General features: G+C 36.8%; 3 protein-coding genes across 5 annotated transcripts; all 3 read right to left on the bottom strand.

Moving 5' to 3' along the window:
- Positions 1-850: 850 nt before the first annotated feature.
- On the bottom strand, positions 851-5,699 carry LOC135079172 (uncharacterized). Its single transcript, XM_063973760.1, has 6 exons — positions 5,662-5,699; positions 4,260-4,442; positions 3,641-3,854; positions 2,408-2,614; positions 1,856-1,963; positions 851-990 (listed from the first exon to the last, which is right to left on the bottom strand). The coding sequence occupies exons 2-6, from the start codon at positions 4,429-4,431 to the stop codon at positions 876-878; spliced, it is 816 nt and encodes a 271-aa protein (XP_063829830.1). The 5' UTR covers positions 4,432-4,442; positions 5,662-5,699; the 3' UTR covers positions 851-875.
- Positions 5,700-10,940: 5,241 nt separating this feature from the next.
- Positions 10,941-17,596, bottom strand: LOC135079170 (uncharacterized). 3 transcript variants are annotated; one of them, XM_063973757.1, is made up of 5 exons: positions 17,296-17,596; positions 16,322-16,532; positions 14,899-15,114; positions 14,058-14,165; positions 10,941-11,080 (listed from the first exon to the last, which is right to left on the bottom strand). In XM_063973757.1, the coding sequence occupies exons 1-5, from the start codon at positions 17,465-17,467 to the stop codon at positions 10,954-10,956; spliced, it is 834 nt and encodes a 277-aa protein (XP_063829827.1). In that variant the 5' UTR covers positions 17,468-17,596; the 3' UTR covers positions 10,941-10,953. The 3 variants fall into 3 exon arrangements, with proteins under 3 accessions (XP_063829827.1, XP_063829829.1, XP_063829828.1); XM_063973759.1 differs by lacking the exon at positions 17,296-17,596 and adding an exon at positions 17,178-17,265; XM_063973758.1 differs by lacking the exon at positions 14,058-14,165.
- A 1,072-nt stretch (positions 17,597-18,668) lies between these two features.
- LOC135079169 (uncharacterized) lies at positions 18,669-24,218 on the bottom strand. Its single transcript, XM_063973756.1, has 5 exons — positions 24,009-24,218; positions 21,948-22,152; positions 21,325-21,555; positions 20,061-20,171; positions 18,669-18,817 (listed from the first exon to the last, which is right to left on the bottom strand). Exons 1-5 carry the CDS (start codon positions 24,160-24,162, stop codon positions 18,679-18,681), a joined length of 840 nt encoding a protein of 279 aa, XP_063829826.1. The 5' UTR covers positions 24,163-24,218; the 3' UTR covers positions 18,669-18,678.
- Positions 24,219-24,526: the final 308 nt, after the last annotated feature.

Here is a 24,526-nt window from a genome sequence, read left to right as displayed (position 1 = left end):
CCATTTTAAATTGCTATAAATCTCTGAATGCACATAAATGTTCTAAAGTGTCGACGGGTTAATTTCAAGCAACAATAAGCCTAGGCGCAGACCACCGATTTTTAGTTGGCCGATAGTTGTGTCGGGCTATTGATCGGTGTGGAGATGTATGAAAGTGCGCACATTACACCGATTTGGTGCCTGCCGATTCTTCATACAAATTAGAATCAGTCAACTAAAAGTCAGTAGTCCGCGCCTAGGCTAAAAAATATTCAAAACAACGAAACGACGACTTATCCTTTTAGTCCTATTGGGTATGTCCACGTTAGTACACCCCGGCACAGCACTCGTCACGGAGCGCTTGCGCTGTTCACTGACCCAGGATGTTTACACGAGAAATTAGACTGCCTGCGCCGCCTCCACTCATTAGCTCAGTCACGACGATTCGTAGCTCGATGTAACTTGTACACATCCCTCAATTTTCAACCTTTAGAACACCCATTAAGGTTGAAATTCCATTGGAGTGGGAAGCAAAACATGCCACGCGATATTCAACTTTATTGGACTTAGTTACGGTCTAATTTGAAATTGTGTGCATACGTGATTCGGTATGCTCTGATTTGTAAATAAAATATTTCAAATGTCTTTTCAGTTTTTGTAACAATGTCGTTACGAAATAAAATATTACATTTGTACGAATCTTCAGACGGGATTTTGGTTCATTTCTTGAGAAAACAAGAACGGTATTTGTCATATTCATGAATGATTTAACTGAGCGCGAAGCAATATCCAATCAACGCCATCTGTTGTTAGCATTTGGTACTTTCTTTAGACAAAACTAGGGCAGTATTAAAATGTGTAAGGCAAGAAGTAAAGTATGTTCGAAAATCCTTTATTCAAATAACAGAAATATTACAATTCGGATACTTCTGGGTACAGTCGCCGCCGGTCCCATGGGCTACATCGTACTGCTTATGCGGCTCGGAATCAAACCCGCGACCTCGGGGCAATCTGAAATAAGTTATGAGACTGAATTCGCTGAGAAAAATTTATAGTACACAAGCGTCCACTTTTAGAGATAGATTTACTCGTTTCTACTTTTTAGTTTGTAAAAATTGTGCACGAACTTTCGTGATCCACCTTTTTAAACTCAAATATTTATTTTTTCGCTTAATTTCTCATGACGATAGCGATTGTGATTTCGATGGAATTGGCCTTAAGACAGACAGTACGAAATAAAATAAATGATAAAATATAATGTTTGGACACTTGACATAGCGCCACCTAGTCTCAAACCAAGGCAAAACTTACAGATAAAATTATCATAAATATTGATCTGTGTTGAATGAAAACCACAACTTTTGGCATAAACTAGGCGACTAACGCCCGTTTTCACAAACGATGCATACATAAGTGAAGCAGTAAATCGAACGCACAGCGTTGCATAGAGCTCTGTCACTGGTTCGTGTGTCACCCTGTGCGTCCACGCGCACTGTGAGTCATCATATATTAATATAATTTGGCATAATGAGTTTGGAATGTTTCTTGCACTTTTCCATGATGCCTATAACATAATGTATTGATTTAAAGTGAAAAATAGGTTAAGGTGCGGCGGGTGTGGCCCTTGCGCCACCCCTAAGCCGCCTATTTAGTTTTACACACACATAAATGACCTCATATTAATCACATTTACCAAATCATGCGGTAATTATTCATAATAACCGGCGATTATTCATAATTTTCACAATTTTATCACTTTAACACTTAACATGAATACGGGCGTTACTTCCTGAACGACACTAAACTAGGCGGCTGAAATTTCTATTTTATTCTTGGATTCTTTTGACAAGGGTTGCTACAGCTTATTGATACGTACGTAAACGTCGCCTTTACAATTTCTTCCAAGAAAGATCCCTGGACGTTGCTTGACTGAGCTGTCTGACATAGCATCCGAAGAACGCAGTCTTTACCATGCATGCCAAGCCTGTAATAACAATTAGTAAAACATTTTATTTTATAATGAATAAAGCTCACTTACTTGATGTAACGAATTAAAACTTTCGCCATTTGGTAAGGAATTTCAGATTTGTTAGTGGGAGTTATATGCCCGTTTTCAATCAAACCCGAATTTTTAAATGACCCCTTTGAAAACAAAATTCCTGTTAAGTGTTACCATAGGAGTCACTTAAAAATTAGGGATTGATGGTCGAACGCACAGCGCTGAATAGAGCTCTGTGATTGGTTCGTGTCACACGAATCGTGTGTCACCCCTGTGCGTCCACGCGCACTGTGAGACCTCATAGTAATAATTGTGAATACAGGCGATGGAGCTCTATACAACGCTGTGCGTTCGATTTGCTGCTTCACATTAAGAAAGCATCGTTTGTGAATACGGGTGATAGATATGACACTCAGATAATGCACTCACCCTTCAAAAACAATTTCCATCTTCTCATAGAAGTTCTTCTTTGACTGCCTATGAAACTCGATTCTGTCCTTCTCTAACTCTTGGAAAATATCTCTCCTTTTCTCTCTTTCGTGCATATCCTTGATACATGGTGCAGTCGAGTTGTTGTCACTTGGAGTTACCCCTTCGATGCTCCGTTTAGCAAACGCTGGATTCACAATAGGCCTCCTAAAATAGAAAGAAAGAAAGAAACATTTATTACAATTGACATCACAAAAGACAAAAGAGGTAAATAAAAAAATAAAAAGCAAACAAGGCAGAGGTAACACATAAAACATACAATGGAAGAGAATGTAAACTGAGCAGTGCCACCCTGTCGAACAGCGATGCCCATCGCAATGGGACCCCACTCAGCACATGCCGTGGCCCCCTGTGAGGAAGGCCACGATGCTGGTTTTCAGTGTGCCCTATGCCGAGTGGGAGTCACGGACACTAACCTATACTGCATAAAAAATAATGGTGTAAGTTTTAATTAATCAGTTGTATATTAGCTCCACAGTAATTAGTTACTGTAATTAGATTCACGTGTAATTTCATTAGACAAAGGGTGTTGTATTTGCCTGAACTTAATAATATTGAATGAGATACGCATGTAGATACATAATGAAACATAATACAGTTGGTAAGTATCTACTCTATCCATGATGATTGTGTGATGTTATAAACCAAGGTGCTTACCTATACCTATTATTATTTTTATATTTGTATAACCTTATGATATCCCAATACTAAAGCCTGGTCCGTGAGCACGTAGAATCCCGTCCAATGACCCCAAGCTGCCCATCCTTGTCGCTCCCACGTAATTATGTTGCTGTCGCGACTGTGCGACGCGCGCCCGCAGTGAGTGTGCGAGCGACACGATTTAAATAAAAAAAAACTCGTAGGTTTACAAGCCTTGAGCGTGGCATTAAAAATGATCTCTTCTACAGGGCGGATTTTTGTAATGCCACTTGAAAGGAAAGTCCTCTACTGTAAATAGAAAATTTTACTCAAAGACAATATTGCTTTATTTTTTTAAAGAAAGAGATTCAAACAGTTCCGAAAATTTCCAAAAATTAATTCATCAAGGTAACATTTTCAACAAGACCTACATTCAGTTGCGTATGTTGTGTATTATCCCAAAATGGTTTTCTATAACTGTAAAATACAGTGGTGGTACCACCGTTGCCATTTTAAGTATTTTAATTAGCTTACCTTCTATACGGCACCTTACTCAGGACCTTGCCAGCTTCATCCAAGTAATAAATATGTTTCGTATCCTCTCTCCTAGTACTGTATATCTTGCTTTGTTCTTTCAGCATATAAAAGAGTTGCGGGTCTGAGGGCAGCTCCCAAGCCAAAGCGGCGGTGTTCCCGAACCAGACGATGTCACCTATTTGTAAGTACCCCTGGTTTTGGGCACAGAATACTGGAAGGAAGTATTTCACAGGGTTTAATTAAAAAGTAAACTAGTTTCGAATGTCTATGATGATGTGAAAAATGGCAATCTGTGATAGTTAAAGTCATAGTTTGGATTCTGAAACTTCAGACCTGAAAGGAAATATTTTGATGATTGAAAATTTCAAAATAAGTAAGAAAACAATGATATGTTTTATCAAATTTGAATTTAACTCAAGTAAAAGACATTTTTTTACCTTCATACATTCAGGAGTTTATCATCAAAAAGCTTTTATAATGGATGCGATGGATGTAAATTTATATCATTGCGGGATTCGAACTCGCACCTGACTATCTAATAATGTAACTGATCACCCGACCACAAGGACCATCCAATGTAACGATTTATAAAGTCTAATTACATTAAAATAATTACCCAATTGAAATGAACTGCCATCGGGGAATATTAAAAACCTCTTCCTCCTGGACAGTATTTTGCTATGGTTTTCGATGGAGTCTTCCTTTACTTCATAACTAGTGTCATTAACATCAGTCCCATAAACTACACCGATCAACACAAAAGTGCAAAGCACAAGTATATTTTTCATAGCGGATGAATCTGTAATAAAAAACAAATAATTTACAATTTATTAACCGTAACCGAAACTTTCGCGTATCCGAAATAAAAAAATATCCGAAACTGTAACCCATTCAAAAGTTTCGGATAGTTTCGGATGTAGGCAGTTTAAAAAGGCATAACAGTATCTAAAATTTTTTTTTTTTTTTATTACTTTTTATACGATGTAAAGTGCGGCCATTAATGAACCGTGTTAAACAACTATTGAAAATTGCATTCTAAAGCACAGATATCCGTAACCGTAACCGAAACTTTCGGATATCCGAAATAAAAAAATATCGGTAACCGTAACCGAAACCGGTAGGTAATATTATTCCTATATCCGTAACCGTATCCATAACCGAAACTACATATCCATAACATCCCTAGACCGAGGTGAGTTGTAACAGAGAAGAGTTGTGACATTGTAAATTTTTTGAAACCTATTAATTTATCAGCGAGTTCGCACTGCGCGCATTTGGTAGCGCGAGACTTGAACTAAAAGCGCTCTATACTACAACCCACCTCTGTCTCCCCTACATTGTAATCATATGAATATGAATACTTAATGATAAATAAAGATCAGTTATAAAATAAACAAAAAACCTTGTCCAAAATATGCGAATTCAAACTTTAATCCCTCACAATAATCATGTAGTTAACTAGTTATTTGTAACAGTTAAATACGATCACGTCAATAGTTTTAATCCCTTGTTTGTTATTTACACGGTGAACCGATGAGCTATATAAAATGCCTATTGTATTCAATATTAACACAATTATTTGTTTTACTTTTAACAACGTTGGACGCCAACATACGTGTTGATACTGAACAATAAAATTGTTTAACAGCGATTTTCTGACTAATTTCGTTGGAATTAAAGCTTTAAAGCTTTTATGAAATAATAATCAGCTTACATAACTTTAAATAATATTGGAAAGTTTAATAATTATGATAAGATTAATGTAAAGTAATAGTTTTTTGTTGGCATTACTGATATTTGGTTTCAAAGCTTTGACGATTTTAATAAACACTAGCTTTTGCCCGCGGCTTCACCCGCGTGAAATTTAGTTTGTCACAGATCGTCATAAATTATACATTACACTTGCAATGATGTAACTAGCACCTTATTCACTAGTAAATAAGTCTTTTAATAAATTAACTTTCATGTAACAACTAGTAATTGATTTTCATGAAATTATTTCAACAGCTGCAACTCACCTGGTCTTTACAATCAAATACAGCGAACTTCTTTGGAGACCCGCACTGAACTGGACCATATTGCTTACAAGAAACACAGTGATACTAATTGTTAACTGTTTCGTTTGAAACAGTGAAATCGTGCTAAATGAGGATACGACGATAGAAGTCCGTTCCAAATTGTTTGTGAAGATAAACAACAGAAAAAATGTGACAACTAACAAGTTTATAATTCGGTTCTAGATGAATTTGTCTTCGTCTACGAGAATGTTGATTTTGAATATTCAGTTTGTATCAAGAAATATGCATCGATTTTAAAAGTAAATAAATTATGAATAAATAAACACTAGTTAAATTATAGAATTTCTGAAAAATTAGTATAGAAACAAAAAGTTACCAGTGTTTAATTTTTGTATAGAAATAGCTAAGCGTGACGTCAAATGTCACCCGCCCATGGTAACTTGTATGGGACTCAGCGTGTCGTTCTAACATAACCAATGACGTCATGAGAGCTCTAACGTCTATATCTTAGGTATCTTTTGAAATTTATTTGATTGATTTTATTGATTTGATAATGCCTTAGCATTATACTGAAATGTGAGAAATAAAAAATAATTGTATGCTTGGTTCAAAGAATTTCGAAAGCTTGTATCGCGCATGGAATTTATTCCTCTTTTTTTCTGTTTGCACTACAAGCTTTCGAAATTCTTTGAACCAAGCATACAATTATTTTTTTCGTTTTAGTACAACTGCATTGCAGGATAAAGCTTGTTTTTAAAAAAGTTTTTTTTTATTATAATTTTATTTTACACTTTTTAGTTGTATATCAATCTCTGGGTCATTATTTAGCACCAAAGTGCTCGAGAAGTCGAATCCAACGAACCCAAACTCGATAAGATTCCGCCGTTTCTTTTAGGAGTTCCTTTGGCCTACTCCTGACTCCATCATCGGGACCCTGGACATCATCTAGCACCCATTCTTTTTTCATTGTACATCAATGACATCACCAAATATCCGAATACGGATTTAGCCCTCTTTGCGGACGACACTGCACTCTACAAGTCCCAACGTAATCGGAATTTCCTCATCTTGGCGCTCCAACGCGCAGTCACACAATTAGGCAAATGGTTCAGGAAATGGCGTATCGAGGTAAATCCCGGAAAAAGTGCAGCAGTGTACTTTTCTAGGGCTTTGTCTGCGAAACGTCCTCCAATTCGCACTCGTCCTAATGCCCCCACCCATCTCACCTTATTTGACCAAACTATTCCTTGGAAGAGTGAGGCCAAGTACTTAGGTGTCACCCTCGACCAGAGATTATCGTTCGCTCCGCACCTCAGACGCGTCTTGAGCCGTGCGAACCACTACACCCACCGACTCTACCACCTAGTTGGAAGGAAAAGTAAATTGTCACTTAGAAATAAGTTGACAATTTACAAAACCTGCATCCGTCCAGTGTTGACTTACGCCAGTCCGGTGTTTGGTCACACTTCTTGCACAGTCCTTAAGAAATTCCAGACCCTCCAAAACAAATTCTTACGCCGAGCCGCGAATGCCCCGTGGTTCGTGCGTAACACGAATCTCCATAGAGATTTCGAGATCCCATCCATTGATCACTACAACCCAAACGAACCCAAACTCGATGAGTTTCTGCCTTTTCGTTTAGGATTTCCTATGGCCACCTCCCAAATCCATCATCAGGACCCTGGACATCATCTAGCACTAAACTGCTCGATAAGACAAATCCAACAAACCCTAACTCGATGAGTTTCTGCCGTTCCGTTTAGGAGTTCCTATGGCCACCTCCCTAATCCATCATAAGGACCCTGGAGATCATCTAGCACTAAACTGCTCGAAAAGACAAATCCAACGAACCCAAACTCGATGCGATTCCGCCGTTTCGTTTAGGAGTTCCTATGGCCACCTCCTGACTCCATCATCAGGACCCTGGACATCATCTAGTACTAAACTGCTCGAAAAGACAAATCCAATGAACCCAAACTCGATGAGTTTCTGCCGTTTCGTTTAGGAGTTCCTATGGCCACCTCCCTAATCCATCATAAGGACCCTGGACATCATCTAGCACTAAACTGCTCGAAAACACAAATCCAACGAACCCAAACTCGATGCGATTCCGCCGTTTCGTTTAGGAGTTCCTATGGCCACCTCCTGACTCCATCATCAGGACCCTGGACATCATCTAGCACTAAACTGCTCGAAAAGAAAAATCCAACGAACCCAAACTCGATGAGTTTCTGCCGGTTCGATTAGGAGTTCCTATGGCCACCTCCCTAATCCATCATCAGGGCCCTGGACATCATCTAGCACTAAACTGCTCGAAAAGACAAATCCAACGAACCCAAACTCGATGCGATTCCGCCGTATCGTTTAGGAGTTCCTATGGCCACCTCCTGACTCCATCATCAGACCAGCTCAATGGTACCATAACATTGCATCGTCATCGTACTTACATAAGTATACCAAATTTCAGCTCAATCGGTTGAGGAGAAGTGGTCTTAAATTCAGTTGCAAGATTTGTCCCACACATACTAACAAGTGAAGTCAATATAAAGCTTGTAATAATAAAAAATCTTGCATATTCCCTATTTAGTAGATATTCAGTCAGTTCATGTTGTTGTAATTAAATTATTTCTTATTTATATTTAGACGCAGATAGAATTACTCGTAGTTCAAACTTATTATCGTTACTGCTGAACTGTTATACTGCAAAATATTTTATAATTAATTTAATAATAAAAGTAATAAAGCACTTGAGCACGAAAAAAAATTGCAGGGAAAGAGTTTTTTTTATCTTTATCATTTGAAAACAAACCCTTTTATTTTTTCTATAATCAAGCTAATTAATCGTTATCTACCACTCTAGTTAGAAAAACAAAAGTCTGTCGTTGTAATTTGTTTATTTTCTTGACACTTCCCCTCTCATAATATTTTATAACACTGTTTATTTCTCAATCCCAACTCAATAAACATTATGGCAGAATTTATAAACAAACCCTGAGATGAGTTTTTAATTTCTGTAATAGAGGTATGTGTATTATTATACCTACATTTATTAATGAGCCGATAAAGTAATATGGATATCAAGGCAAGATAAAATTACCGAAATACTGTAAAGTAGGTATAACTGTAAATCAAAAACAAATAAAAGTAGAGTCAACTTAAGTTTAATATACCTACATTTTTTATTTCGAATCAATCGTTTTATTATTCTTTTGATTGAATTCCTATTAACTTACTTTAAGCACTATATCCGATTGAGCTTTGGGGCATTTCACGCGAAGCGGACAGCGAAAATCAAGTCAGGTTTTGGATTTTGTTCATATTTGGATTAAATGTACTGCTATATGACCTGAATGGATGTGCATCATTATAATTTTTTTATGAAGCTTAGTTTATTTTTTATGAGCGTTCAAAAAATTGGTAAAATTTTAGGAACAGATTTTTCTGAAGCTATTGCTGCTATTATTACATCTGATTAAAAACAAACTGACTATTGGACTTTTGAGAATAAATAACTGTGTTTCTTACTATTTACTACAAATTTGAAATGTCTTTTTTGTTCACATAGAAAACCGGAAGTAAAGTTTTAAAATCGAATTTTACAAAACTTCGGTATTTTTAATTTTTTTAATTTTTATTTTAAAACATACCTAGTAGTCTATAAATAACGTGTGTAAAGTTGTAGAATGAAGTCTGTATTGGTTTTTGATTTAGACGCAGTACAGTGCGAGCGCGCCGCAATGAGCGTCATACTGGCTATCGACATTTGGCTACTGTATAAAAATTATTTGTTCGAAAACAACTGAAACGTTAATATTGTTGCATGCATACTCTTAAACAATTATAATTTTGACTCGGCGAACTTCGTACCGTCTAACAGACAATGATTGTTGGCATTGAGATGGTATTACGTCGCAGACCACCCACAACTTATTGGATAATACTATTAAAACATTACCCTTCTTTTTGGGTAGTCGGGATATGTTAGTCCGGGGTGCCAGTTAACTTCATGCCAAATTTAATTAAAATCTGTTCAGCCGTTCTTTGTTTTATACATAAAACAAAGTCGTGTTAGTTACACGTTTATAAGTCAAGAACGGTTCGGCAGATTTTGATGAAATTTGATATGGAGGTAGCGAGCCAACTACCTAAAAAAGAAGAATTATGTTTTTAATGTATTATTCAATAAGATGTGATGTGGGTAGTCCGCGACGTAATACGCACCATCTCAATGCCAACAATCATTGTCTGTTAGACGGTACGAAGTTCGCCGAGTCAAAATTATAATTGTTTAAGAGTATGCATGCAACAATATTAACGTTTCAGTTGTTTTCGAACAAATAATTTTTATACAGTAGCCAAATGTCGATAGCCAGTATGACGCTCATTGCGGCGCGCTCGCACTGTACTGCGTCTAAATCAAAAACCAATACAGACTCCATTCTACAACTTTACACACGTTATTTATAGACTACTAGGTATATTTTAAAATTAAAATAAAAAAAAAAAAAAATACCGAAGTTTTGTAAAATTCGATTTTAAAACTTTACTTCCGGTTTTCTATGTGAACAAAAAAGACATTTCAAATTTGTAGTAAATAGTAAGAAACACAGTTATTTATTCTCAAAAGTCCAATAGTCAGTTTGTTTTTAATCAAATGTAATAATAGCAGTAATAGCTTCAGAAAAATCTGTTCCTAAAATTTTACCAATTTTTTGAACGCTCATAAAAAATAAACTAAGCTTCATAAAAAAATTTAATGATGCACATCCATTCAGGTCATATAGCAGTACATTTAATCCAAATATGAACAAAATCCAAAACCTGACTTGATTTTCGCTGTCCGCTTCGCGTGAAATGCCCCCTTTGTCAGGTGCTTATAGCAGGTTCTGAAGATTGACACTAGAGTAGTGACTTATTCTAACAGAGACACATACATCTTATAAGATGATTATTCTAACAGTCTATCATTTTGCTACCAGCTAGAACTCACAGGAAAAACTATCTAGAACATCGTTTTCAAGATAATGTAATTTTTCGTCTTAGTCGGAAACCCTCTACCAGCTTTGAACGGTTTACGTCTGTCGAAATTCTATCATTCGTTTCAGCTAAATGACGTCCACGGCTGGTCAAAGGCCTCCCCAAGGATTTCCATAACGAACGGTCCTGCGCTGCCCGTATCCAGGCTTTTTCCGCGACCTTCACCAGATCGTCGGTCCACCTAGTGGCGGACCTGCTGAAGTGCTTTAATAGGTTCAAATGATACAAAACACCAGTATAACATTTTTATTTTATTCACGAATCCGTGGGTGGTTGGAAGTTTTCGCATCCAGGGTACTTGATGGCGCAGTCATCAGTCAGCGTATGGGCAGAATCGTATTCCTTGTGATCATCATTGTCGAAGATAGAGCCCTTTGGTAACCTGAAATAGTATACATGTGGTGTTAAAAGGTCTATTGCTTGACTTAGTCAGTACCTGAGGTGTGGGGTCGGCACGGGAGGGGTGACATTGACATGTTATGATGTGACAGAGCCTATACATCTGAAGCATATGACCATGACCAACCATGACCCAAACTGAACTGTCCCACCAAACTCATTGACAGAGGGGCGCCACTATCGTTCAACTATATAGTTTTTAACATGACAAAAATCGGAACCAGCGATTCGGTATTAACGGTGGCGCCCCGCTGTCAATGTCACAGATAAGACAGTTCAGTATTTTGGGTCTATATTTAAAGATCTAAGCGCTAGATCTATAATAATTTAGTTTCATCATCAGGTCATTTAGTCTCCACTGAAGAACCATTAGAGCCTATACTCCCCATCTGGCCAGCTTGGTGGGCACCATTACGGGACTATTCCCACCTCTCGTTCCCACCACTGCAACTCCTGTGTAGGCAGGATCTACAGCTTGACCGCCATAAAAACCCAACCAATGAAGGTCAAGTTTGTCCCGGGGGAAAGTTAAACTGTCATTGGACCCATTAGGGAGCCTACACTACCCACTCTGGCCAACCGGTTGCAGAGTCGCCTTTGACGACATCCAAGGGTAAGGCTAAGTTGCACTACCTTATTTTAACCATAACATTAACGATAACCGGTGCTTTTTGTATGGAGTTTGACAGATTTTTTACGTTTGACAAAGTTAAAGTAAGACGGTGCAACTCGGCCTAAGCGTGGTGATAATTTTGGTTTATTTTAACCGACTTCAACAAAAGGAGGAGGTTGTCAATTCGGTTGTTTCTTATTTTTATAACATGTCCATTACCCAGCATGCATGCATTAGGTCTCTCAGAAAGCCATTATCGCGCATCTTGCCATCAAAACTACGGTCGTGAAATTTAAACTATTCTTATAAACGCTCTTTATGTCCTGCCAAATGCATGAGCATGAAATTTCATACCTAATGAAGTCCCTACACACACTTTAGAGTGTGTTGGGATCTGTGAAAATCTATACTTATAATAAATCTGTAGAGAGGTCAATTCTGTACATGAAATATATTTTCAAAATAACTATCAGGGGGTGATTAGTGATCGATACTGATACCAAAAATGCAATCAGTAAAATTTTTGTCTGTCTGTCTGTATGTTCCTTATAGAAACAAAAACTACTCGACGTATTTTAACGAAACTTGGTACAATTATTCTTCATACTCCTAGTTAGGTTAAAGTATTCTTAGGAATTCCCACGGGAACAGGAATTAGCGGGAAAATCCTTTTGTATGAAAAATCTAAACCGCTTAAGTTAGACGCTTGAAATTTGGCATGCAGGTACCTTAGTAAACTTAAAGCTTAGTTACAATAGGATATTGCAAAATTCTCACGGGAACGGGAGTTAGCGAGAAAAAACATTTGTTTGAAAAAATCTAAACCGCGTAAGATAGATGAAGGGGGTAAAACGGGATCCACGCGTAGGAAGTCGCGGGCGGCCGCTAGTTTTTGAATAATATTATCTTGTAAGCACTTCTGTCTTTATCAAATTCTCGTTGATATTGACATCTCTCTATTCCAAGCTTACAATATTGTTAAGCTTATAATACCCTTTCAATAACCCATTCTATAAGATTAAGACGGGGGCGTAGTGTGAGTTTACGTCAAACGCATTCAATATCAACTGCGTTAAAAAAATATAAAGACTAGCGGCCGCCCGCGACTTCGTACGTGTGGATCCCGTTTAACCCCCTTAGGGGTGGAGTTTCGTAAAATCCTTTCTTAGCAAATGCCTACGTCATAACATCTACCTGCATGCCAAATTTCAGCCCAATCCATCCAGTGATTTGGGCTGTGCGTTGATAGATCACTATGTCAGTCAGTCAGTGAGTCAGTCAATCAGTCAGTCAGTCACCTTTGAATATATATATTTAAGATTTTAGTTCTTGAAAGTTTCCGCTAGGGGCGCTGTACAATCCGTCATACATTTAATGTCACTTTTTTACGCATTTGATATCGAATGCGTTTGAAGTAAGCTCACACTACGCTCCCAGCTCACAACCCCAAATAACAAGATATTTTCCCAATCACACAACCGAATCCTTATTAATAAGCACCTGAGTAACAAAACGGATTAGCCACATTTCCGAATGTCCGATTTGCCGACGTGCCAGCGACATTCGACGCTAACGTGCCAACCGCCGCAGGGTATTCCTGGTGGAATTTTCCCTGTTCCAAAGCGAGGTCTTGAGATATAAGTTAGTTGGCGACTTGAGCCAATGTAAACGTATTTTCCTGGAATATGACTGTAGTGGTTAGTTTGAAAAATAAAGTGCCCGGGTGTAACTTCGGTGCTGTTCGCTTTTCTCGTTTGCTACTTGCCAAAATGGAAATGGGAAATGAAATAGACTTAGTACATTCATTGTAATTATCAGTAATTTACTGCTTTTAAAACGCCTCATTATTTGAACTTGCGTAATGAAGTTATTGCTACACGAAGCAGAAAGGGAGAGGCACTGTTGAATAAAGTTAGTAATTTTGCTCGAATTAACTAAACCTAGTAGTAAATGATAAATCACACCTCCTATTTACTATCCAAGGACATTCTGAGAGAGTACATAGTTTAGTTATAGGCGTGTTGGGTTTTTACAAGTACATAGTATGACGCCAATCACTGGCTACCTGATATGACTATTAAAGTCGTGGCATCCAGCACATCGAACTATACTATGTTGCGAGATAGTATCTATGATAGTATTTCATGCGATTTTCCGTTAGCCATACTAGTCTTCCTAAAGTTTTTGATGTTTTCGAGTTCAATGACGTGTTCTAAAGATCATCATCAAAGATTTCGTCATGTCGTAAATTGATTCAGATACATTATCTGACGAGTTCTGTGACCATCGCCCAACGTCCAGTCATTTTATAAAAAGTCTGATTCAACATAACAACTATAACACTCACGTAAAGACAGTCCGTAGGAATTCTTGCAAGAATGTGCCTTGCTGTGGGGCGGGGCGCGCCGCCTCGCATAGTTTGTGAAGCACGCACTGCCTCCCGTCTTGTCCCAGTCTGCGAAGATTATAAAATTCAATTTGTATGAAGTCCCCTTTGAAGTCTGTTGTGGAGAGGTTTTGCAAACCTTAGCGGTTCGATTTTAAAGTGAATTTTAAATTGAATTTGGGAGGGTCTTGTGTGATTTGTTACAAAATGGACACACTTGGCTATTTTGACAAAAATACGCACTGACTGTGTTAGAATATTATTAAAATGTTTTAATTTTCCTTTGTTGATACCATGTTATAGGAAAAGGTCTAGACTAGAGCAACATACCAGCACCAAAATGATCATTACTATTGTTAACTGACGTAAGAAACAGAAACTTTTATATAAAGTAACTGTTGTGTATGTCGACTCAAATATATCGGTTATTTTGCACTATTAAAAACCAATGAAAGCAAAGAAAAATTTTTAAAAACAATATTCATTAATTAAGAACTGAAAAACCAAAATTGCATATTGCATTTGTATGACGTAATTAGTTACTTATTGCTATTACAAAATTAGAGAAGAACCTTGCAAACAATGTCAATTGAATCATAACACTATTCTACACAGAATGTTAGAGTTAAAAGCCCGTTTTCACCATCAATCCCTAATTTTTAAGCGACCTCTATAAAAACAAAATTCCTGCTAAGTAGTACCATAGTGATCACTTAAAAAATAGGGATTGATGGTGAAAACGGGCATTTTATTCTCAATTACTATTCTGTTTGCTTTATTGTCAGTAGAGTTTTGTACGTACGCTGTAAATAACCTCTCGATTTTCTCGAAAAGCTCCACTCTACTGCTCCTGTGAAACTCTACTGTGTTAAAGTCCATGTGTTCTTTTTTCAGGTAATCCCTTCTTTTCTGTCTCTCGTGCATTTTCAGGCGCTCTATCCGTGCCTTTAATTTGTCCTTGAAGGTGGAGCCTTCGTCGATGCTTCTTTTGGCGAACGCTGGGTTGATGATTCGGCTCCTGTAATTGAGATATTTACATTTGATGAGATGAAGATTAAAATTATCAGTTTTATTAGGACTAGAGTTGCCAGAAGCTGTGAGAAAATACAAACAACATTTGAGTGCATGGTAATAATTTTAATTGGTATAGCCTGACCAGGAACATAAAAACCCTCGCCATGTTGCGGAAAACTAATGGTACTAATTTCTTTTAATGGCAACAGTAACTAAAAACTTCATTGACATGTCACCTTGCATGTCAGTCTATTGCTGTCAAAGTGTAAACAAACTTTATTTTAAATGTGCGCAATTGATTTTGTGAATTAAATTGCTAAAATCTTTTTATAGTCGTGAAAGAAAAGTGGTTCACAATGTGTTAAAGTATTTGTCGAAGAGAAATACTAAGGGTTCGGACAATATTTTCATTGAATAATGTTTCCGACAAAGGTTGTCAAATTGACTGACATGTTTATCGCATAGTACAGTCCACTATGAAAATTAGCTGTGGTTTGTTTCAACTACCTATTTTTAAAAAAAAATTCAGTTTCTAAGTGTTGAATTTTATGGAATTGGGAAAGAAGTACCGAGTTTGAAGCGTTCATGAGCAAACATTGCAGTTGAATATTCAAGTTCTGAATTTGATTATTGATGAATAATATAATAAATCCTACTAGCTCGATTGATGGTTTCATTTAATTTATTTAAACCAGGTTACCTATATAATAATATTTTTTCGTTAATTTATGAAAATATCAAATTAGCCCGTAATCCTGAATCCTGATACATAAAGTTAGCCTATTAATTTAACACAGGTACGACTGTACTCAGTGTTGCACTATCAAATGCAATTGACGCGCCTCTATGACAGGGTTTTTATGTTCCTGGTCAGGCTATATTATAAGTAATATGTTGTGTTCAAAGTAAAAGTTTTGCTTAATTTGGAACCAGATGGCGCTCTGTAAAATGTCTAAGGCTCAGCCTTAGGCTGAATTGCACTACCGTAACTATAACCGTAACCGGTATTTTTTGTGTGCAGTTTGACATACTTTTGACGTTTGTTATGTAAGAGACAAATAGGGAATAATTTACCAATCCTTCCCCAATGCGACTGGTTTGGAATAAGTAGATATTTTCCTTCTATCTTTGTTGAATTAGAGAGAGTCGTCACCCTGCAGTATAGACTAAATTAGCGATCTAATTTCGATGATGATGACTATAAAGCTCACCTTTTATAAGGCACCTTTGCTATCATTTTCCCATTCTCATCCACATAGTATATGTGGTTCTTGAAGTCTCCTCGTCTCATGGCTTCTTTATCGCCTTTCAGCATGTGGAAGAACTGAGGATCACTTGGCAGGGACCATGCCAAGGCTGCCGTGTTCCCGAATAAGAAGATATCTCCGATGGGAATCACAGCTGATGTTTGGACGCAAAATACTGGAAAATATAACGGATAATAAGTTAATCAGCTGTAGTTGATAAGAGGTTGGTGATCGTCACTTCATATTTTATTATTCACAATGAAATGCTGGTAAGGTAGACCTCTTACTTCTTCTTCTTATCGTGTCGACTACACAGTGTCAGCTCTCTGCTACAAGATTTCTTACTAAATGTCTATCTTACCTACAAAATAACTACAAATAACTCACAAACCACCATCAAAGAAAGGTATTTGGTGTAACCGTGACACAGGTTTAGGCAAGAGGGTAATTTCTAACCTATTTCTACAACTTGCTTTGAACTTAAAGTACTCTTTATTGTACACCAAACAAAACAATCAATACAAAGTTTAATAGTCAGTTATTGTATTTTAGCTAAACATGTATTGTTTTGTGAGCATTGAAGATTATCTTACACTGATTAATACTGCGACGTGTGGGCTCACCACGTGTCACAATTTGAACTAAAACTTTGTTGTGGTGGGATATAAGAGTATATGCTTAGTCTGTGCACCTAAATGCATGGATATTAATAACCTTTCCTCTATTGTTTCAAAATAACCCACAACAATTACAGCAGTCAACAAACACTACAACTTTCGCCACAATTTGAGGGTCAGTTAACTAAATAATAATTTCTTACCCAACTGAAAGTCGAGCTTCGCCTCTGGCATTCCGTAAACTGGGACTAAAATTGCGATTATTCTAAAAGAGGCCTTTGTCTAACGCAGTATCAAAGTGAAATGGAATTATTTACCAACCTAATTGAAGTGAGCTTCCATCTGGAAATATCAAGAACCTTTTTCTTCTCGACAAGACTTTTGAACTGCTTTGGTCCAAACAATCCGATGTGCTATTTCCTTTAGAAATCGTATCGCTTACAAACGTTTGGAGAATTATCGTGACGACCAAAGTAAATCGGTTAATTTTCATTTTATCAACTGTAGACACATTTCACTGATGGTTGAAACTTGTGTGGGAATTCGATTTAGAGTAGAGACCGCACTTATTGGAGGCTGGTTTGAAAATGAAACGTCAATTAACATAGTTCGGTGTCAACAGGTTTACAGCTATTTTCGTGTTTGAAATATTAAATTGTATGCGCTCAGCACTAAAAAGGAAATGAGAGAATTTCGGCGTCACAGACTGGCGCGCCGTATGAGACATGTTAGGTAGTCTGTTGAGCGTGGAAGAAATAAAAGAGGCAGTATTTAAATGCTTTTATTTGACTTAATTCATGAAGAAAATTGTTTAAGTTGCATATTATTTGAACACTTTATTTATTTCAATTATTTGTTGTTTTACATCAAGCACTCAATTTGTTGATTTGGGGTAATATAACATAAAACAATTAACTATTTAGAGGTTTTTAATACATAACATTGGTTGCTTAGAAATAGGATTTAATATTACTTAATTAGTAGACAAAATGTATTACTTATTAATAGACAAAACTTACGATATTATTTTTGAAATTCCAGCAATTAATCTTAATTAATCTTCTTACATATTTTGCTACTCTTAGTTACTATAACAACTGATCATTTAATACCCGTTTTTGTTTTGAATGACTTCACATTCTTAAGTTATACCTATTTACACCCATTAGGTAAAAAATAATGGTAAAAGTTTAATTACTTTTCATTGTGCTACTACGCAGCCTGAAAAAGTTTTAATCCAGTTTCTAATTAGAAAAATAAACTGATTATCTATTATACAACATCATCTTGGTATTTCAATTATGTACAGTTTTCAGCAAACCAAATTGTACAATGTTATGACAAAATCGTATGTATTACATAAGAAGCCATAAGATGTACTATTAAGAAGGTACTACGCTTGAAGCTCAAAAAAACTTACTCAAAATTGTTACATCATAACAATACAAAAGAAAATGGTGTGACTGAGTTTTTTTATGTAGAGACAACTTATTATTATTAATGCAAAATCGCCATTATTATAACTACATAAGAATGCCACAGTGTGTAGGTTGATGTGCCGTTGCCTGTAACTACTGTTTAACAAATAACATTGTGGAAAACCGTTCATTGTGGAAAACCTTGGGGGAGGCCTTTGTCCAGCAGTGGACGTCATTTGGCTGAAAAGAAGAAGAAGAAGAACAAATATTACGAGCTATGCCACACTTAAAAGCTTAGTGATGGAATATTCTCTTCAACAGTTTCCTCGCAGTCAGGATAAACTTCTGCACACGGCTTTGTTTGGCTGAAGGCTTCATCATACTCCTTGTAGTCATCACCAGACGCAGATTTGCTGCTTGGTATTCTGTGGAATATAATTGTAATGGTAAGAAAAATCTAGAAGAGGTTATTGGACAAAACTCCTTCTATTTTGTTCTCATCATTAATTCCTAAGCTGAAAAAGCTTGATACATATAGGTACTTGTGAATGGATATACAACTGGACTGACAGTTTAACTTTCTCCCGGGACTACGGTCTTCACTGGTTTTCTTTCAGCTTTTTAGTTAGCCTAAGATCCTGTTAACACGGTCATTTCTGTGACAGAAACATTGGATAGTCCTTGTTAAGTGACAATATCTGCTTTCAATGTGGAATCGTCTATTTAAAAACAAATAATTAGCTATCTTCTAATTAACCTTTGCGATTGTCAAAATGTGATGGGACCTTTTTGAGTACTGCCTTATAAGAGGTTAAAAAGCTCAAAGTTCATCTTGTACTTCCTCCTATTACCAGAGTACCAAAGAGAGTACATTTGCCGACATTTTTCTGTCAGAGCAAAGAAGTCAAATCATGTTACTGCCTGGCACATCCCGAGGGACTTCTCAAAGCTCGCAACCGATACCCTTTTAGGCTGACGTTTTTAGTTCCAAGCTATTCGGTTCCTTGAGAGTTTTTACATAAATATACAGGCAAGTATATGTGCATTGGATACTCCGCTGCATTCATTATAGTTCCAAAGCTATTTGCTACCTTGAGATGTAAATTGTGACTGCTCAGGCAAATTTTTGCGAACTGTGACTTTTGCACTTGTTGTAACTTTTTTCTAATAAAAAGGGCTCTTTCGATTAAGACGTTTTAATGCGGATGTCAGTCTACCGTTTACAGGACCGTAAATTGTAATAATAATATTACTATCCATTGTGCGGTCTTGCAAACATTAACTGATGATTAGAGTAAAAGGGGCAAATAACTTCTGGATCATTACAAGACAAAGGCTACCTCGAACTATCACTTGTGTAACGATAGGAATACAGAAGAAATCAACCTCCTCATCCCAAATTTGACGGAGAAACAGAACGGGTATAAAAAGTTCACACTTTGTGCGGCTTTTTCCTGTGCAATATTTTTTGACAAATACTTACGTTAACGGAAGCCGGAAGACGTAGCGTGGGAAGACCTCCCACTAGGTGGACCGACGATCTGGTGAAGGTCGCGGAAGGTGCCTGGATGCGAGCGGCGCAGGACCTTGTGGAAATCCTTGGGGGAGGCCTTTGTCCAGCTGTGGACGTCTTTCGGCTGAAACGTGAACGAGAGAACGAGAACTCACGTGAACACTGCTCTCATAATCTCTTGTAAGAACTCTCCTTGCGGATGGTGCTGTGCTTGTCCTACCAAGCATATGGTCCTCAGCAGACACTCCTTGCCGTTTGCGCCAAGACTGAATGGAAAATAAACGTTGTAGTTTAATAACAATTTACAAATTAACTATCTTAGGTTATAAATACATTATAGATTTGTTACTTAACTAATTTGTACTAAAAAGTGCTTAAAGCAACATTACTACTTAGTTTTAAAACAAAACAGTTTTTGCGACCTCAGTAATTTCATAGATCACAGAAATAAAAACTGAAGCATGAGACTTTAGCCATCATAAAAATCATTTTGCTTTTTAAGTTAATTAAAAAATAAGCCAGGCAGTGCGCCTTAATAAAATCTTATCGAGCATTTTAGATGACAAATGTATGGACTTATCGCGTAAAATCGATAAAATGCCTCGATAAAAGTTAATCATGGCGCGAATCCCAGCTCTACTGCAGCAGAGTAAAGAACTATTCTATCTTCTACCTTTAAATTGCAACTTACAAACAAAAGACAAACAATAAATTGAAGCAACAAGTCCCTGTTAAGGTGGCGACACACCATGAATCAGTCGCTAAGGATTAACAATCCATTTAGTACCAATTTAAAAACTAATCTTCTCGCTTGGAACAGCAAAGCTAAAGCGTAAAGAAAGACATTAAGATTTTGTTAGTTTAAAATTCGATTAAAGGTTTAGATTTGTAACTTTATAAGTGTTCAGTTACATTACATTCCAGTTTATTGGTATTCGTCTAAAAACTGAAAAACTGAAATCGATTCCAATTCGGACTAAAAGTAAACACTTTTCATAGTTGGCTTCAGTTTGAGTTAAACCTAACTTTTTAAATCGAAATCACATTTTTAGGCTGAGTTGCACCACCAATTTGAATAAACTTACCGTTAAAGTTAGGATAGGTCATCGTTAGATAACCAGTGTTTTTTGTATGGAGTTTGACAGATTTTTGACGTTTGATAAAGTTAAGGTAAGATGGTGCAACCCAGCCTTAGTGTTGTGGCGTGCTTGTTCTTTTACTAAATATTTAAGGCATAGCTTACTTTGAAAATTAGGTTATTAATTTCAATAAGAAGTTCACATGGTCACTTTTGTATAGGTTTAGTAACAGCACATCAGACTATACCTACATTTTTGTTGCAAAATCGCTCTAATTACAACTACATAAGATACATTGTTTACATTGATGTGCTGTAGTATTGTGAATTGTGATACGTACCCTCTGAGAGCCGCCTCAATTTTCTGATAAAGAGTCCCACGGTTACTTCTGTGAAATTCGACGTTACCGGCCTCCATGCATTCGCTTTTCAAAAACTGCCGTTTGTTTTTCGAAGCGTGCATCTGCTTCCTGTCTATTTTGAATTTCTCTCGCGTTCCTTTTTTGAATTGGGGCGATGGAAGCACGCCGTCAACGCTCCGCTTTGCGAACGCTGGATTTACGATAAACTTTCTGCAAGTTTGTAAACAGCCAGTGTTAATGTTGATGCAATGAGGTTCGATAACTCGATTTCGTGGATTTTTATTTTTTATGCTTTAACTGGCTGGTTTATTATCGAAAATGAAGTTTGTAATGAGAAAATTTTTGTTTCTTCTTTTTAGGTGTTTTATTTTTTGTTTCTCTGAGAATGCATGCCAGCTATTAACTCATTTGTAGAAAAAAGAAATGTTAACCCTCAACCAGTCAACGGTACTATAGTTACATTATTTTGAACTTTATTTTCTTATTGAGGTCAAAAAATAATTGACATTTTTAAGTTTCTCATCTTCTAAAGAGAAAAATAAAAATAAAGAATAGAGTTTCATATAACAACTTTTAATAAATTATAATTTATTTATTCATACCTTTGATAAGGCCTCTTATAAATGACTTTTCCATCCTCATCAGTATAGTATATGGCCTTGCTGTCAGCTCTTCTATGTAATGGGTCTGCCTTATGGTTGAAGGGAGAATACGGGTCTTGGGGCAACTCGTAGGCCAAAGCAGCGGTGTAGCCCCATAACACGATGTCCCCTTGTGGCGATATGTTGGGGAAAGTGTTGCAGAATACTGAAAAAATATTGTTTAGCTAAAGCTGATTTTACAATCGCCTGTTAACTGTGGTGTGAAAAACAAGTATGAATTTTTGATAAAAACATAATTTAAATATTTTTTATTATGTTAATTAAGCAGTTGACTTTGTTTTCATGGAATGAATGCAAAGGCAATGACAGAGGTCAAACTGATATTTTCTGGTAGAGTCTATAGGGCGACATTATTACTTCTAATGAGAAAATAATTCAATAATTTATCGAATGCTCTGTATTCTTTTCTTTTATTTTTTTTTATCATCATCATCGTCATCATCTCTAAAAGAACCACTTAGATACAGCATAAGGGGTTGAAAAAACCCAAACCATCCGAAAACAAACAAAAATGTGACCAACGCATGAAGTTTCATTAGCACTATTATGATCTATGTATAAGAAATGGATCGATATTGTAACGTCAATGCATCAAACGTCATGGCAACTGTAGAAACAAATACAGTAGGGTCACACTTACAATTCACTTGAACATACAACAGTCATACATTTGACTCTACATTTTGGTAGCAAGATTGCTCTTACACTACTGTTAGGCCCAGAACACACGGTGAAACGTATTGCAACGAAACTGCAACTTCTAGTTACTTTTGAGTTCCATCTAAGTTTCTGCCATAGATTCCGTTGAGAGACCACACATGACGCGACCAGTTTGAAACCAGTTTCGTTGCAGTTGCGTTTCACCGTGTGTTCTGGGCCTTACTATTGCATAAGACACCAAAATGTTTAGCTTGACACTCCTCAGATAAGGTCATGTAGGTCACTTAATTCACTTATCACTGATTTCCTCATCATTCATCAGTCTCCACAGCAGGAAGACTACTCTCTAACTTACTAGGGGCGATTGCGAAATATTATTTACTCTTTAGTCTTTTTAAGTTGTCAAGGCACTAAAATATCAAAAACGTTTTTTTTATCCACAACGAGGAAACTCTTGGCCTGTATCTCACCTGATGGTAAGTGATTATCAGGCAGAAGGTGGAAGCGATCTTCACCCGGAATCCTCAACCACGGAGGAACTGGCTATCTTACCTCTAACTGCCGGAACACAAAAATGCTGTTAACATTGTTGTTATGGCGACAGACTTAGGTAAGATGGTGGTAGCTAGCCAGGCGGACTTAGAACAAGCCCTACCACCAACCAAACCGAACAGAAAATTCTGCCCCCACTGGGCATCGAACCCGGAACATCTGCGTCTGAAGCAGGTGGTCTTACCACTAGACCACAGAGGCGGTTAAAACTGCCAAGTTACTAATAGTTTTTACAATATTTATCACCTCTCATCTCCATCGCTACAACTCTTGTGTAGCCAAGATCTACAGGATTATGTATTTTTTTTATTGACTTGCAAAGGAAAGGAGTGGTACCCATACTCTATCCACTTGCATTATGTCTCACATGCTCTCCCAAACACTTCAATATTATTCACACTTCCATAAATCGTCGATTACCGTATTGTTTCATCACGAACCTCTTTTGTCTTTTACTCACCGTTTGTTTTAATAAACACAGGGTGTTCCGGGATGTTTCCACTGATATTAAATTAATTGATGTAAAATGAAGAGGTTTGTTATTGAATAATCACAATTTTAAGCTTCCAAAGTGAAAAACTATTATAAGAAAAAAATATAGCTTTAAGGTGAAAAACTATTATAAGAAAAAAAAAATTACCGACTGGATAAAAGAACGATAAATTGAGCTTAATTTAAGTCTAGCAGTAAATTCGTTTGCTAAAATGAATCCATATTGGTGACAAAAACGTTCCTGTCTAAAAGCTGCATAGCAGTAATTTGTGAAGTAAATGATTAACAATAACTTACCCAACTGAACAGAACTTCCCTCAGGGAACACTAAAAACCTTTTCCTCCGAGACAAAACTACACTTTTCTTATCAACATTACTGGTCGCGTTCAATTCACTTTCAACTTGAACCAGCGCGATTGCAATCAAGGCCAATTTAACTAGAATTTCCATTTCGGGAGTCTATTCCAAGCATTTCAGTTCAATTTATGAGAATAGATACATTTCCTAGCAAGAATTTTGGGGAATGACCACAGATTATCTTGGAGAATCAGAAGCACCGTTAATCACGATCTACAAACATAGTTAAAACCGTTAAGTATAGTGTACAGGATGGATGTTAGCTTAACAATTTTCTAACGAGCGAAGTAACTGTTTGTTAGAATATTTTGCGCTCCAACTTTTCCAGACTGTATTATTTTTTGCTTCAAATTTCAAAGCTTTATGGGTCGTATTACAAAAAAATAGACTGGTAAAATATGCATTTTTAAATTCTTGTAGATTATGAAAATCGCCTCTCTTAATAAACATCGCACCA

The sequence above is a fragment of the Ostrinia nubilalis genome, chromosome 16 (genome assembly GCF_963855985.1).
Source record: "Ostrinia nubilalis chromosome 16, ilOstNubi1.1, whole genome shotgun sequence".
Lineage (NCBI taxonomy): Eukaryota > Metazoa > Arthropoda > Insecta > Lepidoptera > Crambidae > Ostrinia > Ostrinia nubilalis.
The sequence above is the reverse complement of the archived record's forward strand: the minus strand, read 5'-3'. Positions and strand labels throughout refer to the sequence as shown.

Coding starts and splice junctions, on each gene's coding strand:
- LOC135079172 (XM_063973760.1), bottom strand. CDS start 4,431: ATGAAAAATATACTTGTGCTTTGCACTTTTGTGTTGATCGGTGTAGTT. Junction 2,615..3,640: donor AGTAAGGTGCCGTATAGAAG/GTAAGCTAATTA, acceptor TTTCTATTTTAG/GAGGCCTATTGTGAATCCAG. Junction 1,964..2,407: donor ATGGAAATTGTTTTTGAAGG/GTGAGTGCATTA, acceptor TTGTTATTACAG/GCTTGGCATGCATGGTAAAG.
- LOC135079170 (XM_063973757.1), bottom strand. CDS start 17,467: ATGAAAATTAACCGATTTACTTTGGTCGTCACGATAATTCTCCAAACG. Junction 16,533..17,295: donor TGGAAGCTCACTTCAATTAG/GTTGGTAAATAA, acceptor TATATTTTCCAG/TATTTTGCGTCCAAACATCA. Junction 15,115..16,321: donor GCAAAGGTGCCTTATAAAAG/GTGAGCTTTATA, acceptor TCTCAATTACAG/GAGCCGAATCATCAACCCAG.
- LOC135079169 (XM_063973756.1), bottom strand. CDS start 24,162: ATGGAAATTCTAGTTAAATTGGCCTTGATTGCAATCGCGCTGGTTCAA. Junction 20,172..21,324: donor ATTGAGGCGGCTCTCAGAGG/GTACGTATCACA, acceptor TTTTCCATTCAG/TCTTGGCGCAAACGGCAAGG. Junction 18,818..20,060: donor ATTATGAGAGCAGTGTTCAC/GTGAGTTCTCGT, acceptor TATATTCCACAG/AATACCAAGCAGCAAATCTG.